Source organism: Rattus norvegicus, chromosome 13, assembly GCF_036323735.1.
Source record: "Rattus norvegicus strain BN/NHsdMcwi chromosome 13, GRCr8, whole genome shotgun sequence".
NCBI lineage: Eukaryota > Metazoa > Chordata > Mammalia > Rodentia > Muridae > Rattus > Rattus norvegicus.
This window is the reverse complement of record NC_086031.1, coordinates 23,943,812-23,960,306: the sequence shown is the minus strand read 5'-3', so window position 1 is coordinate 23,960,306 and position 16,495 is coordinate 23,943,812. Positions and strand designations below refer to the sequence as shown.

The 16,495-nt window shown below is 38.4% G+C and overlaps 1 protein-coding gene across 2 annotated transcripts in view; it reads right to left on the bottom strand.

The window, feature by feature from the left end:
• Positions 1–3,472: 3,472 nt before the first annotated feature.
• The window catches only part of Serpinb7 (serpin family B member 7), a 72,369-nt gene continuing 59,346 nt past the window's right edge, over positions 3,473–16,495 (bottom strand). For both annotated transcript variants that reach the window (XM_006249629.2, NM_130404.2), the window contains exons 7-8: positions 12,387–12,533; positions 3,473–4,594 (exon numbers count right to left, since the gene is read on the bottom strand). In XM_006249629.2, the coding sequence (XP_006249691.1) occupies positions 4,196–4,594; positions 12,387–12,533 (546 nt within the window). In that variant the 3' untranslated portion in view covers positions 3,473–4,195. The remainder of the gene's footprint in view (positions 4,595–12,386; positions 12,534–16,495) is intronic.

The following is a 16,495-nucleotide window of genomic DNA, read 5'->3' as shown; positions in this document are numbered from 1 at the left end:
TCCATTTGTTGTCTGATTGCTCTGGCTAGGACTTTAAGTACTATATTGAATAAGTAGGGAGAGAGTGGGCAGCCTTGTCTAGTCCCTGATTTTAGTGGGACTGCTTCAAGTTTTTCTCCATTTAGTTTGATGTTAGCTACTGGTTTGCTGTATATTGCTTTTACTATGTTTGGGCATGGGCCTTGAATTCGTGCTCTTTCCAAGACTTAGGGATGCTGAATGTTGTTAAATGCTTTTTCAGCATCTAATGAGATAATCATGTGTTTTTTTTAATTTGAGTTTGTTTACATAGTTGATTACATTGATGGATTTTCATATATTGAACCATCCCTGCATCCCTGGGATGAAGCCTACTTGATCATGTTGGATTATCGTTTTGATGTGTTCTTGGATTCACTGTGCTAGAATTTTATCGAGTATTTTTGCATCGATATTCATAATGGAAATTAGTCTGAAATTCTCATTCTTTGTTGGGTCTTTGTGTGGTTTAGGTATAAGTATAATTCTGGCCTCATAGAAGGAATTTTGTAGTGTTCTTTCTTTTTCTGTTTTGTGGAATATTTGGACAGTATTGGTATGAGGTATTCTATGAAGTTCCGCAAGAATTCTGCACTATGCCCATCTGTTCCTGGGCTTTTTTTCATTGATAGTTTCCTATGATCAGTGGGCACAGAGGGCATGAGGTGGGTTACTCTTGGGTCAGGAATGTAAGCAGAAATAGTTGTCTCCTCTAAGCTCTCAGGATTCTTCTCACTTCTGAGAGTCCAGCTCTGTCCCCAATGAGATTTGGGTACAGAGAGCTGTAGGACATATTCAATTCCTGGCACAACCCAAAACCAAGAGACTCCTGCTTCTGACTCTACTATGTTGCTGTACCCAGAGGGCACTAGGCAGGCTCCTCTTCTATATCTCATTTTTATTTGGGTCACATGTTTTCTTGGCTGTTTGATTTCTTGGAGATGTATTCATATATTCATATGATTATACATTCATATATTCTAGATGCTAAACCTCTTATTAGTCTTGTAACTGAAAGTGATTCTTTCTCATCCAGTGGGCTGCCTCTTCACTCAGTTGGTTGTTACCTTCTCTGTTCAGGACCTTTAGGTTTTATTAAGTCTACTTTCTTAATTGTTGGAATTAGTTCCTGAGAGAAAGTGGCCCTGTTCAGGAAGTCCTTCCCCACACCTATATCAACTGTGCCACGGCCTGTGTTTTCTTCCATCTGTTTCAGTGTTTCCGATTTTACATTGAGGTCTTTAATCTATTTGAAGTTGATTTTTGTGCAGAGTGATAGATAGTGTTGTAATTATGTTCTAATATATGTGAACATCCAGATTTAGTAACACCATTCATAAATATGTTGTTTCTCCAATGAATGTGTTTAGCAGCTTTATCAAATATTAGATGACTACAGCTGTGTGCAGTTATGTTAAGGTCTTCTATTCTGTTCTATTTGTCTGTATGTATATTTTTATGCCAATACTATTCTCTTTTTATTAATATAGCTCTGTAATATACCTTGAAATCTGGAGCAGTATTTTCTCTAACTTTGTTCTTTGAGCTTAGAGATTCCTTTGACTATGCCTGTCTTTTTTATTGTTCTACATTAATTTTATAAGTGTTTTCTATTTCTGTGAAAAATATTGGGCAGATGTTTTTAATTGAATTACATTTAATTTGTAAATAACTTCTTAGTAGAAATATCAATTTTCCATTATTAATTATACTAATTCATAAACATGATTCTTTCCATTTCCCAGTGTTTTCCTTTACCTCTTTCTTCAGAGACTTAAAGTTTTATTGTGAATATATTTCACTACTTTGGTTAGGTATATCTGTGTGTGTGTTTGTGTGTGTGTGTGTGTGTGTGTGTGTGTGTATGTGTATCTTACATGTATGTCCATGCTTTATTGTAAATGTCAGTATTCTCAAAATCTCTTAACCAACAAGTTTATTTGGTGTATATAGAAAGGCTGTTGATTTTGTGTCCTTCCAATATGGTGATTCCTTGATCATTTCTAAAAAAAAATTTTGTGTGGATTTTGATATATCTTTCTAGATGGTCATTCAGGCTGTATACCTAAGGCAAGTCTTGAGAAGTGGATATGGTTCACAATGTTGAGTTTCTAGAGACTCACCAGGCTGGAGTCATTTACAGTCATATAACATAGGCTATACCTGGAGATTGGATATGCTACAAATAATCTAGGATCTGAGGGTCTCACCTAAGCTACAGAATATTTGATGGGAAAAACTGGGTGTTGGGATGGCTCAGGTAGTATTGATCATACTGGGATGGTGCATAGAGTGTTCAATCCAGGCAAGGTCTTGAGATTGAAGAGATTTCAGTTGGGCTAGGACTCAAGACTAGACATGAGCAGGGAGAATGGAACCTGGGCAAGTACTGGAGGTTGGATGCAGCACAAACAGTTGAAATGCAGGAGGAAGGGAAGAAAGTAAATGTAGCCTGCTTGGGTCTATACAATTTGTGGTGGGTACAGGGTCTCTGGTAGTAAGTGGAGTTATGATCAAGCAATATCCTATGGAAGGGCGACAGTCTTGGAGGAGGGAACAATCCCTGGCAAGCAGCTGTGGGTATAGGGCACCTAGAATGAAGGAAGAAGCAGGATACAGTACAGGTAACCTACCAGAGTCTGCACCATCCACTTGTTATAGCTACACAGTCTTTAGTAACAAGGAGGGTTGGGAACAGGTGAGTCACACACACACACACACACACACACACACACATACACGCACACACACATACACACACACACACACACACACACACACACACAATGATCTAAATGAAAATGGTAGAAGAAAGAAGGGGAAACATAGGTAGTCTACTACTTAGGTCTGTTCCTGTCTCTCACTCTAGCTTTAACACCTTATACTCATAATTATATCATCTCCTAGGATGCATGTCAAAGTGATATTATGTGTCATAGATAAGACTACTGACTGGTTTTGTGTGTCAACTTGACACAAGCTGGGATTATCACAGAGAAAGGAGCCTCAGTTGAGGAAATGTGTCCATGAGATTTAGCTGTAAATAATTTTCTCAACTAGTGATCAAGGTGGGGAGGACCTAGCCCACTGTGGGTGGTGTCATCCCCGCCTGGTAGGCCTGAGTTCTGTAAGAAAGAAAGCTGAGCAAGGGAGGGGAAGCAAGCCAGTAAGTAGCATCCCTCCCTCCATGGCCTCTGCGTCAGCTCCTGCTCCTGACGTGTTTGAGTTCCAGTCCTGATTTTCTTGGTGATGAACAGCAATGTGGAAAATGTAAGCTGAATAAACCCTTTCCTCCCCAACTTGCTTCTTAGACAGGATGTTTTGTGCAGGAATAGAAACCTTAAGACAATAAGCATCATCGAACCAGATCAGTTGTATACTACAAACGCATTCTATTCCTTCTTCACCGCTTCTTTCCATGATCTAGAAAATAAAGAGCTGGTATACTCAGTCACACTGTACAGGTGTTATACATCTTTATTATGAGAAATATGAGAAACACAATCTCATAAGAATATGAAATACTTTTTTGTAAATAACTGCCAACATTTAAAAAGCACTTAATATTTGAAAATTATGTATATATTAAGTCTTACCAAGTAAGCAAAAGGCTATAAATTTGAAGGTATTAATGAAACACTTTGCTTGCTTACCAATCTTAATTCTGTATTTTGAGTCCCTGGATTATACAGTGATTGGGAAGTCAAGTGTTCTAAAGGAAATTCTAGCATCTTCTTGGTTGTCAAGAATGAGTTAGCCTTCATTTTGATTTCTGGGAAAAAATGGGCTTACTTTTTAGATCATTGAATCATGAAGCAGGAATGTCTCTGAAAACTAAGGAATTCAAATGTGAAAGTTTCCACAGGCAGCCCATGCATTCTTTCATGAGAGAATCAGAATCCATGTTTCCAGATGGGCCTTCGGAAAGAATGGAAGAGTAGAACATGGAGGGAAAGCCAATAATATAAGATGAAGGGAAGTAAATGGGAGTAAAAATGATGAGAGCAGGGATTGAGACTACCAACCAGGGAGTGAAAAAGGTTAAGTCACCAAAATAATTTGCTGACCACCAATGAACTGAAACAAATCAAAGCAAACCCATGTACTTCCAATTACAATTCTATTCACTTATGATGTTTCTTCATGCCTGTTAGTGTATGGAAAACCAAATAGAATTTCAAGGACACGAGACTTTGCCAGTAAATAAGATGATGCCATTCTTCCTAATGACAAACAGAAAGGGGCGGTCAGCTCTGAACACCGTGGATTCAGGAAGTAGCTTTTCAACGATGTTACTTTCTGTGGCAGCAGTTGCCTCGGTGCCTTCTTCTGAGACCTCTATGAGGGACTTGTGCATTAGCTTTGATACATAGAGACGACCTCCAGAGGCAATTCCAGACAGATCAGCCCTGGACTCAACAAAGATGTCTTCCAAGCCTACAGATTTCAAGTGGCTCCTCATTTCATAATCTTTCTCTATCTTGAACTGGGGGAGAAACACATTCACATACTGAGATTTCATCTTCCTGCTATTTGTCCAGTCCATTAGATTCTGGAAACTCAGCTTGCTTTCAATCTATAGAAATTTAAAAATTTGGAAACATACTGTTAGAAAAAGAATGACACAACTGCAATGACATCTGGTGTTCTGTGATGACACCCTTGTGGGTTTTTCTATAGAAGTGCATGAAATAGATCTGGAGAAAAATACAAAGAGCACATGAATGAAAGAAAAAATCAAGTATGTTTTAAACAGGTTGTTTGTTTAACTTACAAGGCTATGACAAGCTATGGTTTGTGCAATCTAAATAACATGTCCGATCTCTGTGCAGATTGGAAAAGATAAAGTAGAATAATAGATAGACAACTAGAACAAAAAGGGGTATGCACGACCATTTGGAGGGAGAAAAAAGGAAGGGGAAAAGGCATAATTATACTCTACTTTCTAAACTTAAAAGAAATAGCTAAAATTTATAAAAATAATTATCAAAATAATTCATTTAAAATAGAATTTGGTTCTGTGAAAGGTACTGGTTCTGTGAAAGATACTATAATAGAATATCAGTAGACATACAAAAAGAAAATGGAAATGAATGATCATCAAAGGAAAACATTTAAACCAGTGCTTTCTAATCATTGTCGCATACACGTAAAGTATAAAGGTTTACCATCAGCACTCATACATGGCTGAAAAATGTCTTAGATCTAGTTTCAGGGAATCTGATACTTTTTTTTTTATTAACTTGAGTATTTCTTATTTACACTTCGAGTGTTATTCACTTTCCCGGTTTACAGGCCAACATCCCCCTAACCCATCCCCCTCCCCTTCTTCATGAGTGTTCCCCTTCCCATCCTCCCCCCATTGCTGCCCTCCCCACAACAATCACGTTCACTGGGGGTTCAGTCATAGCAGGACCCAGGGCTTCCCCTTACACTGGTGATCTTACTAGGATATTCAATGCTACCTATGAGGTCAGAGTCCAGGGTCAGTCCATGTATAGACTTTAGGTAGTGGCTTAGTCCCTGGAAGCTCTGGTTGCTTGGCATTGAGTTCATATGGGGTCTTGAGCTCCCTCAAGCTTTCCAGTTCTTTCTTTGATTCCTTCAACGGGGGTCCTGTTCTCAGTTCAGTGATTTGCTGCTGGCATTTGCCTCTGTATTTGCTGTATTCTGGCTGTGTCTCTCAGGAGAGATCTACATCTGGCTCCTGTCAGCCTGCACTTCTTTGCTTCATCCATCTTGTCTAATTGGGTGGCTGTATTTGTATGGGCCACATGTGGGGCAGGCTCTGAATGGGTGTTCCTTCTGTCTCTGTTTTAATCTTTGCCTCTCTATTCCCTGCCAAGGGTATTCTTGTTCTCCTTTTAAAAAAGGAGTGAAGCATTCACATTTTGATCATCCGTCTTGAGTTTCATGTGTTCTAGGCATCTAGGGTAATTCAAGCATTTGGGCTAATAGCCACTTATCAATGACTGCATACCATGTGTGTTTTTCTGGGATTGGGTTACCTCACTCAGGATGATATTTTCCAGTTCCAACCATTTGCCTATGAATTTCATAAAGTCATTGTTTTTGATAGCTGAGTAATATTCCATTGTGTAGATGTACCACATTTTCTGTATCCATTCCTCTGTTGAAGGGCATCTGGGTTCTTTCCATTTTCTGGCTATTATAAATAAGGCTGCTATGAACATAATGGAGCACGTGTCTTTTTTATATGTTGGGGCATCTTTTGGGTATGTGCCAAAGAGAGGATAACTGGATCCTCAGGCAGTTCAATATCCAATTTTCTGAGGAACCTCCAGACTGATTTCCAGAATGGTTGTACCAGTCTGCAATCCCACCAACAATGGAGGAGTGTTCCCCTTTCTCCACATGCTCCCCAGCATTTGCTGTCACCTGAGTTTTTGATCTTAGCCATTCTCACTGGTGTGAGGTGAAATCTCAGGGTTGTTTTGATTTGCATTTCCCTTATGACTAAAGATGTTGAACATTTCTTTGGGTGTTTCTCAGCCATTCGGCATTCCTCAGCTGTGAATTCTTTGTTTAGCTCTGAACCCCATTTTTAATAGGGTTATTTGTCTCCCTGCAGTCTAACTTCTTGAGTTCTTTGTATATTTTGGATATAAGGCCTCTATCTGTTGTAGGATTGGTAAAGATCTTTTCCCAATCTGTTGGTGGACGTTTTGTCCTAACCACAATGTCCTTTGCCTTACTGAAGATTGCAGTTTTATGAGATCACATTTGTCGATTCTTGATCTTAGAGCATAAGCCATTGGTGTTTTGTTCAGGAAATTTTTTCCAGTGCCCATGTGTTCCAGATGCTTCCCTAGTTTTTCTTCTATTAGTTTGAGTGTATCTGGTTCGATGTGGAGGTCCTTGATCCACTTGGACTTAAGCTTTGTACAGGGTGATAAGCATGGATCGATCTGCATTCTTCTACATGTTGCCCTCCAGTTGAACCAGCACCATTTGCTGAAAATGCTATCTTTTTTCCATTGGATGGTTTTGGCTCCTTTGTCAAAAATCAAGTGCCCATAGGTGTGTTCATTTTTGGGTCTTCAATTCTGTTCCATTGGTCTATCTGTCTGTCTCTGTACCAATACCATGCAGTTTTTATCACTATGGCTCTGTAATACTGCTTGAGTTCAGGGATAGTGATTCCCGCTGAAGTCCTTTTATTGTTGAGGATAGTTTTAGCTATCCTGGGTTTTTTGTTATTCCAGATGAATTTGCACATTGTTCTGTCTAACTCTTTGAAGAATTGGATTGGTATTTTGATGAGGATTGCACTGAATCTGTAGATCACTTTTGGTAAAATGGCCATTTTTACTATATTAATCCTGCCAATCCATGAGGATGGGAAATCTTTCCATCTTCTGAGGTCTTCTTCAATTTCTTTCTTCAGAGTCTTGACGTTCTTATTGTACAGATCTTTTGCTTGCTTGGTTAAAGTCACACTGAGGTACTTTATATTATTTGGATCTATTATGAAGGGTGTCATTTCCCTAATTTCTTTCTCAGCTTGTTTCTCTTTTGTGTAGCGGAAGGCTACTGATATATTTGAGTTAATTTTATACCCAGCCACTTTGATGAAGTTGTTTATCAGCTTTAGTAGTTCTCTGATGGAAATTTTGGGATCACTTAAATATACTATCATATCATCTTCAGATAGTGATATTTTGACTTCTTTTTTCTGATCTCTATCCCCTGACCTCCTTTTGTTGTCGGATTGCTCTGGCTAGAACTTCAAGAACTATATTGAATAAGTAGGGAGAGAGTGGGTAGCCTTGTCTAGTCCCTGATTTTAGTGGGATTGCTTCAAGTTTCTCTCCATTTAGTTTAATGTTAGCAACTGGTTTGCTGTACATAGCTTTTACTATGTTTAGGTATGGGCCTTGAATTCCTATTCTTTCCAGGACTTTTATCATGATGGTGTGTTGAATTTTCTAAAATGCTTTCTCAGCATCTAAAGAAATGATCATGAGTTTTTGTTGTTTCAGTTTGTTTATATAATGGATCATGTTGATGTTTTTCCATATATTAAACCATCCCTGCATGCCTGGGATGAAGCCTACTTGATCATGGTGGATGATTGTTTTGATGTGCTCTTGGATTCGGTTTGCCAAAATTTTATTGAATTTTGGGTCGATATTCATAAGGGAAATTGGTCTGAATTTCTCTTTCTTTGTTGGGTCTTTGTGTGGTTTAGGTATAAGAGTAATTGTGGCTTCATAGAAGGAATTCGGTAGTGCTCCATCTGTTTCAATTTTGTGGAATAGTTTGGATAATATTGGTATGAGGTCTTCTATAAAGGTCTGATAGAATTCTGCACTGAACCCATCTGGACCGGGGCTCTTTTTGGTTGGGAGACCTTTAATGACTGCTTCTATTTCCTTAGGAGTTATGGGGTTGTTTAACTGGTTTATCTGTTCCTGATTTATCTTCGGTACCTGGTATCTGTCTAGGAAATTGTCCATTTCCTGCAGATTTTCAAGTTTTGTTGAATATAGGCTTTTATAGTAAGATCTGATGATTTTTTGAATTTCCTCTGAATCTGTAGTTATGTCTCCCTTTTTATTTCTGATTTTGTTAATTTGGACACACTCTCTGTATCCTCTCGTTAGTCTGGCTAAGGGTTTTTCTATCTTGTTGATTTTCTCAAAGAACCAACTTTTGGTTCTGTTGATTCTTTCTATGGTCCTTTTTGTTTCTACTTGGTTGATTTCAGCTCTGAGTTTGATTATTTCCTGCCTTCTACTCCTCCTGGATGTATTTGCTTCTTTTTGTTCTAGAGCTTTTAGGTGTGCTGTCAAGCTGGTGACATATGCTCTTTCCTGTTTCTTTCTGCAGGCACTCAGAGCTATGAGTTTTCCTCTTAGCACAGCTTTCATTGTGTCCCATAAGTTTGGTTATGTTGGACCTTCATTTTCATTAAATTCTAGAAGTCTTTATTTCTTTCTTTATTTCTTCCTTGACCAGGATGTCGTTGAGTAGAACATTGTTCAACTTCCACGTATATGTGAGTATTTTTCCCTCATTGTTATTGAAGACCAGCTTTAGGCCGTGGTGGTCTGATAGCACGCATGGGATTATTTCTATCTTTCTGTACCTGGTGAGGCCCGTTATTTGACCAATTACATGGTCAATTTTGGAGAAAGTACCATGAGGAGCTGAGAAGAAGCTATATCCTTTTGCTTTAGGATAGAATGTTCTATAAATATCTGTTAAGTCCATTTGGCTCATGACTTCCCTTAGTCTGTCTACGTCTCTGTTTAATTTCTGTTTCCATGATCTGTCCATTGATGAGAGTGGGGTGTTGACATCTCCTACTATTATTGTGTGAGGTGCAATGTGTGTTTTGAGCTTTAGTAAGGTTTCTTTTATGTATGTAGGTGCCCTTGTATTTGGGGCATAGATATTTAGGATTGAGAGTTCATCTTGGTGGATTTTTCCTTTGATGAATATGAAGTGTCCTTCCTTATCCTTTTTGATGACTTTTAGTTGAAAATTGATTTTATTTGATATTAGAATGGCTACTCCAGCTTGCTTCTTCCGACCATTTGCTTGGAAAGTTGTTTTCCAGCCTTTCACTCTGAGGTAGTGTCTGTCTTTGTCTCTGAGGAGTGTTTCCTGTAGGCAGCAAAATGCAGGGTCTTCGTTGCGTATCCAGTTTGTTAATCTATGTCTTTTTATTGGGGAGTTGAGGCCATTGACATTGAGAGATATTAAGGAATAGTGATTATTGCTTCCTGTTATATTCATATTTGGGTATGAGGTTATGTTTGTATGCTTTTCTTCTCTTTGTTTTGTTGCCAAGACGATTAGTTTCTTGCTTCTTCTAGGGTATAGCTTGCCTCCTTATGTTGGGCTTTACCATTTATTATCCTTTGTAGTGCTGGATTTGTAGAAAGATATTGTGTAAATTTGGTTTTGTTATGGAATATCTTGGTTTCTCCATCTATGTTAATTGAGAGTTTTGCAGGATACAGTAACCTGGGCTGGCATTTGTGTTCTCTTAGGGTCTGTATGACATCTGTCCAGAATCTTCTGGCTTTCATAGTGTCTGGCAAAAAGTCTGGTGTGATTCTGATAGGTCTGCCTTTATATGTTACTTGACTTTTTCCCTTACTGCTTTTAATATTCTTTCTTTATTTTGTGCATTTAGTGTTTTGACTATTATGTGACGGGAGGAGTTTCTTTTCTGGTCCAATCTATTTGGAGTTCTGTAGGCTTCTTGTATGCCTATGGGTATCTCTTTTTTTTAGGTTAGGGAAGTTTTCTTCTATGATTTTGTTGAAGATATTTACTGGTCCTTTGAGCTGGGAGTCTTCACTCTCTTCTATACCTATTATCCTTAGGTTTGATCTTCTCATTGAGTCTTGGATTTCCTGTATGTTTTGGACCAGTAGCTTTTTCCGCTTTACATTGTTTACATTGTTTGACATTTTTTTTTCAATGATTTCTATGGAATCTTCTGCTCCTGAGATTCTCTCTTCTATCTCTTGTATTCTGTTGGTGAAGCATGTATCTACAGCTCCTTGTCTCTTCTTTTGGTTTTCTATATCCAGGGTTTGTTTCCATGTGTTCTTTCTTGACTGCTCTTATTTCCGTTTTTAATTCCTTCAACTGTTTGATTGTGTTTTCCTGGAATTCTTTCAGGGATTTTTGTGATTCCTCTCTGTAGGTTTCTACTTGTTTATTTATGTTTTCCTGTGTTTCTCTAAGGGAGTTCTTCATGTCTTTCTTGAAGTCCTCCAGCATCATGATCAAATATGATTTTGAAACTAGATCTTGCTTTTCTGGTGTGTTTGGATATTTCGTGTTTGCTTTGGTGGGAGAATTGGGCTCCAATGATGCCATGTAGTCTTGGTTTCTGTTGCTTGGATTCCTGTGTTTCCCTCTCACCATCAGATTATCTCTAGTGTTACTTTGTTCTGCTATTTCTGACAGTGGCTAGACTGTCCTATAAGCCTGTGTGTCAGGGGTGCTGTAGACCTGTTTTCCTGTTTTCTTTCAGCCAGTTATGGGAACAGAGTATTCTGCTTCCAGGCGTGTAGTTTTTACTATCTACAGGTCTTCAGCTGTTCCTGTGGGCCTGTGTCCTGAGTTCACCAGGCAGGTTGCTTGGAGCAGGAAGGTTTGTCTTACCTGTGGTCCCGAGGCTCAAGTTGGCTCGTGGGGTGCTGCCTAGGAGCTCTCCGTGGGGGCAGCAACCAGGAAGATCTGCGCCGCCCTTTCCGGGAGCTTCCGTGCACCAGGGTTCCACATGGCATTTGGTGTTTTCCTCTGGAATCAGTAATGTGTGCAGAGTGCAGTCTCTTATGGTTTCCCAGGCATGTCTGCCTCTCTGAAGGTTTAGCTCTCCCTCCCACGGGGATTTGGGTGCAGAGAACTGTTTATCTGGTCGGTCCCTTCATTTTCCAGAGGTGTCTCAGATGCAGGGGACCTGCTGCTGCTGTGCCCTTATCCAAGGGAACCCAGAGGCCGTATACAGTTTCCTCATGGGCCAGGGATGTGGGCAGGGGTGGGCAGTGTTTTTGGTCTCTTCCGCTTGCAATCTCAGGAGTGCCCACCTGTCTTGGCGGTGAGGTCTCTCTCCCACGGCGTTTGGGAGCAGCCAAGGATACCTTCTTACACCAAGGATACCAGCCACACATGTGGTACACAGACATGCTATCAGGCAAAATACCCATACACAAAAAGTAAAAATTTTTAAAAAGTAATAAATGATAAATAAACCTATATGGCCTGAGATCAAGACCCTGAATCTCATCTCCAAGGAATGGAGTGACAGATCTCTCCCAGTATAATAAACCCTCTAATAGGGAAGCACAGATTCACAACTTTCTGATCTAACACTTGAAAAACAGAAGCTTACAGAGTGAAGTGAGATACATTTGAAGTGCACAACATACAATCTTGGTTGTACATCATAGCTGCTTGAAACAGTTCACAAGTAAACTTGGCTAGTTTATAATGGGAAGGATTTTTCATAACAGTTGAAATCCCATATGTAGATATATTTTAAGCTCAGATGCCTTGAAATTTTAAATAAACATTTCGTATACATTAAACTTATATTTCATAAAGGATCTGAATTAACACAGTCCAACTTAGTTCCTTTGAAATTTCTATGTATGAGTAACTAGTTCGCAGGTTATGTACAGCTTCTTATTCTGAATTTTACATTTTCTCCTTGATTCTAGCCTTCTTTAGTGACAATTTCCTTGTTATGTAACACACATGTGTATGTGTGCATGTACACACACACACACACACACACACACACACACACACACAGGAAAATAAACATAACTAAGTATATTCTTCACACAATAGTCCATTGTAAGGCAACTGTAACTTACTTCGGATAGGTCATCCTCGGGCAACATGATGTACATGCTTATGCCACCATGATATTGTAGCTCAAGAATCTGCATTGGTGGCTCCTGAATGGTAGACAAATTGAACCTCCGTTCTTGATGCATCATATTAACTGCTTTTCCAGGACACTGGAAGTCAGATCACACAGAGGTATTTACAAGCTTATATCATCTTACGCATTGACCATGTACATGTAAACATGGATTTGTTTAGTAGACCTTGGAGATTTTCTGGTATGTTGCCAGTATTGGTTGTAAGATGCCTTCATCCAAACTGTAAAGGCACAGAGTTTGAGTTGGACCTGTAGTTGATACATTTTTGCTAGAAACTTCAGGTATGGTACCTCACATTTCTGTCTCCTGACCCTAATCTATATGAAAGAAATGATCTATCTTTGATGAATGATCCTGGAGTAGTAGACACTCTGTAGATTAATACAGAGTTACTAGGTGAAAGATTTTCTTGTACTTCATGCATTAGCTGAAATTATTCTATAAATAATAATAAAATAAAAATTAATCAATTTTATAAATTAAAATTTAAATTAATTTTAAAAAATTCTTTACTAAATGGCAATATATAATTCTATAGGTTTCTTCTTATATCAAAACCAAAGTATACACTAGAGCAACAAAATCATGTAATTTAGAAATGAAGTCTTAGGAAAATTAAAATTCCCAAAAAGGGGTAGATTACATGTTTTTAATGTAAGAAACAATCTGATTCTTATCTTGAAGGTACCACATAAATTTAGAAATATTATACAGGTTCTTTTTCCTTTTGAAATTAAAATAGATGCACTTGTCAATAATTCTGTAATATCCCTTTTCAGGGTAAAATTTCTACATGGGAGGATAGTAAATTCTGTGGCCTTGGACCTGAAGACTCTTTCCTTCTAGTAAAATTCTTCTTTTGGGCTTCAAAAGAATATACAGAGAAGAACAAATACCAAGACCCATCAAGAGAAGTAAGAGTATGCTTGTGCCAACTGGGGACTGCTCTGGCTCAGCCACACAGTGCTATTTCTATACGGATGCAGTGAGAGAGTCACATATCTTACAAAGGTATTTCTCTAACATCTTCTTTGTTTCTTTTATTATGTGTGTTCTATTATTCCCCTCCTTTCACTACATTGTACATTAACAGCACCAACTATGAAATCAGCATTCAAGGTTGCAGCCAATGGAATAGAATTGAAGACCTGGAAATGAACCCGCAAACCTGTGGTCACTTGATCTATGACAAAGGAGCTAAAACCATCCAATGGAAAAAAGACAGCACTTTCAACAAATGGTGCTGGCTCAACTGGTGGTCAGCATACAGAAAAATGAAAATCAATCCATTCTTATCTCCTTGTACAAAGCTCAAGTCCAAGTTAATCAAGGACCACCACATAAAACCAGATACACTTAAACTAATAGAATAGAAAGTAGAAAAGAGAGAAGTGGTGGCAGGACAATGGAGGCTGATGTAAAGATCTTGCTCTGTGTATTTACAGGTTGTTATCAATGTTCTTAGGTGATGGATGGTACCCGGCTTTGTATGTTTAAGTGGGCAATTATATCTTATCAATTGGATCTAAGATTATTGTGTTGTGTGTTCTTTTATGTGATGGTTTGAGTATAGTAAAGTATGTGGAGGCAGGAGACACTGGGCCGTCGAGGAGTTGGGATGTGTTTCTGCCAAGTTATCTAGCAGACATCTTGGGGCACCGCGGTGCTGGACCTAGTGAGGTAAAAGACACCTATACTTTTTTTTTAACTTTTTATATTTTTACAACAACAGATGGCGAACCAATGTGATGGGCAAGAGTCCACTAGTAATCCTAAGAGTTTCTAAGAGGAGGCTGGTGCCATGTTAAATCATGTGATATCTCTCAGGTGGGAATTCAAACAAAGAAACAGGGAAGCAGCCTGGACTGACAGGCTGTAGGTCCCCTACTGTGTGATAAGTAATGGCAGCTCAGAGAGTTAGAGATTAAAAGCTGCTTTTTAAAGAAAGTTGTTTAGAAAGTCTTTCAGGATACTCATATTCTTTTTAACGTGGGCTCCACGGGAATTTTGGGTTGAAATCCTAGTTAGACAAGCTACTTCTTAATTACAGGTATTATTAAAAGGTGATTAAGTTTGTTTTTAGAAAGAAGAGAGTAAGAGATTACCTGAATCAGGTGGGGATTTTCATCCGTAGTTCAGAACTTAGGGAAAAATTAGTCACTACCTCCAAGTAGAGAGTTATGATGAAATGTCTGTAACACCAAGGAGAGTGAATGCAGACATATATTATAGAAGTTATTAAGGTTAAAGAAAAATCTGTGGCTCCGGGTAGAGAGCGTAATAATATAATTTTATTATGTTATTAGATATATTTTGGGTTAAAGTTCTGAGTTTTAAGTTGTTTATTGGTATTAGAATTGACAGAGGTGTTTAAGTTTGTTTTAAGGAGAGTACAGAGATTACCCGAATCACATGGAGATTTTCATCGATGGTACAGAACTTAGGGAAAAATTAGTCACTGACTCCAAGTAGAGAATTGTGATATTTACAAGGTAGTGAGGTTAAATAAAAATCTGTGGCTCCAGGTAGAGAACTTGACAGATTGAGATATTTTAGGCTAAAAGTCCTGGTTTGATATGTTGCTTATTGGTATTAGAACTGATAAAAGGTTTTTAGTTTGTTTTATGAATTACCCCGCTAAAGGCCATATGGCTCATGATGCCGGCTAGCGAGGGTTTGTGGTTACTTTTGATATTTACCACAACAGGAAGCTCGAATTCTCTTGAGGGCTCCACGGGAATTTTGGATTCATTTCCTGATATCAGAGAGTACAAAAGCTTATCAGGCTCATTGTTTAGCTTGCTTCCTTTTTAAAAAAATGTTTAATCTTCATAATGGGTGTGACTTTGAATTTTATGGTTATATTATTTCTCTGGGAGAGAGTACAAGATACGAGCTTTTCTGGTTACAGGAACACAGTATTTTGGGAGAAAGATTTTGTCTTTGTGTTTTCCAAAAGTGTGATTAGGCTCTGGAAACCTCACAGAGTCATACTGATCAGATTTGATAGAGGTAGACCGCCTGAAAAAATTAATTCAGGAGAATCAAACAAAAAGAGATTTTGATTCTAAACTTTTGTCTTGAGAGTTGTATTTTACAGAGTGTGCCTACTTGGATTCCTGGTCTCAAGTACTTTCAGCTCGGGCCAGTCAGGACACATCAGTTACAGCATTTGCTTCATTCTTCCTACCCCCTTACTCCCAAGGATATCTCAACACCCATGTACAGCTTGAAGAAGTTATGGAGGAGTCGTTGCCCCAATTCCATGAACTTTTGTGGGGCTAAAAGTGGTTATTCTAAAGTTGTTTTTATGAGGAATTTAAATTTGGTTGTAATTTAACAGGGAGGAATTATCTAGATTGGGTTGTACAGTCATAATCTCATTTGGTAACTAAGCTAAAATCATATCTTTGCTTTGATATAGAATTTATTTGTTAAAAGAGTTTAAAAGTACAAGGTTTAGAGTCAGTCCTTTTAATTATGTCATTACAAACTTCTGAGTTGATTATACTTGTGAGTTAAGGGCCAACTAGCAAATTCACGGCTCTGACTTTGTGAGAGTACCTTCAAGACAATATTAAGATATAAAGACAACAGTACAGATTGTCTTATATAGGTAGATGGTTTTCAAAAATGTCAGAAATCCACAAAATTTGAGATTTAAAGTTATTTATCTTTTGTTGAGACATATCTGCTCCTAACAGTTCCTCTTTGGTGGATTTAATGAAGAATTTGAACATCTCTATCTCCAGGTGAGGCAATACTTTATGGCTAGGCAGCCACTACATAAAACTGCCTGTTTCATCTGCAGACTAATACGTCCAGAAAAGGACAAATTATGCAGAATAGTTGACAGATAAACTTTGCCAAGACAGGGTGATCAGCCCTTCAAAATCTGCATTTCAAGAGTCTGTCAGTTGATTTTGGGCCAGAAGGCTGAAAATTTGTGCTCACATGTTGCTAACAGGGAACTGTGCTAGTGGAGATTTGTCTCTACAACCTCTCAGTTCTGGAAGCTGTGTTAGGCTTCCTATGTG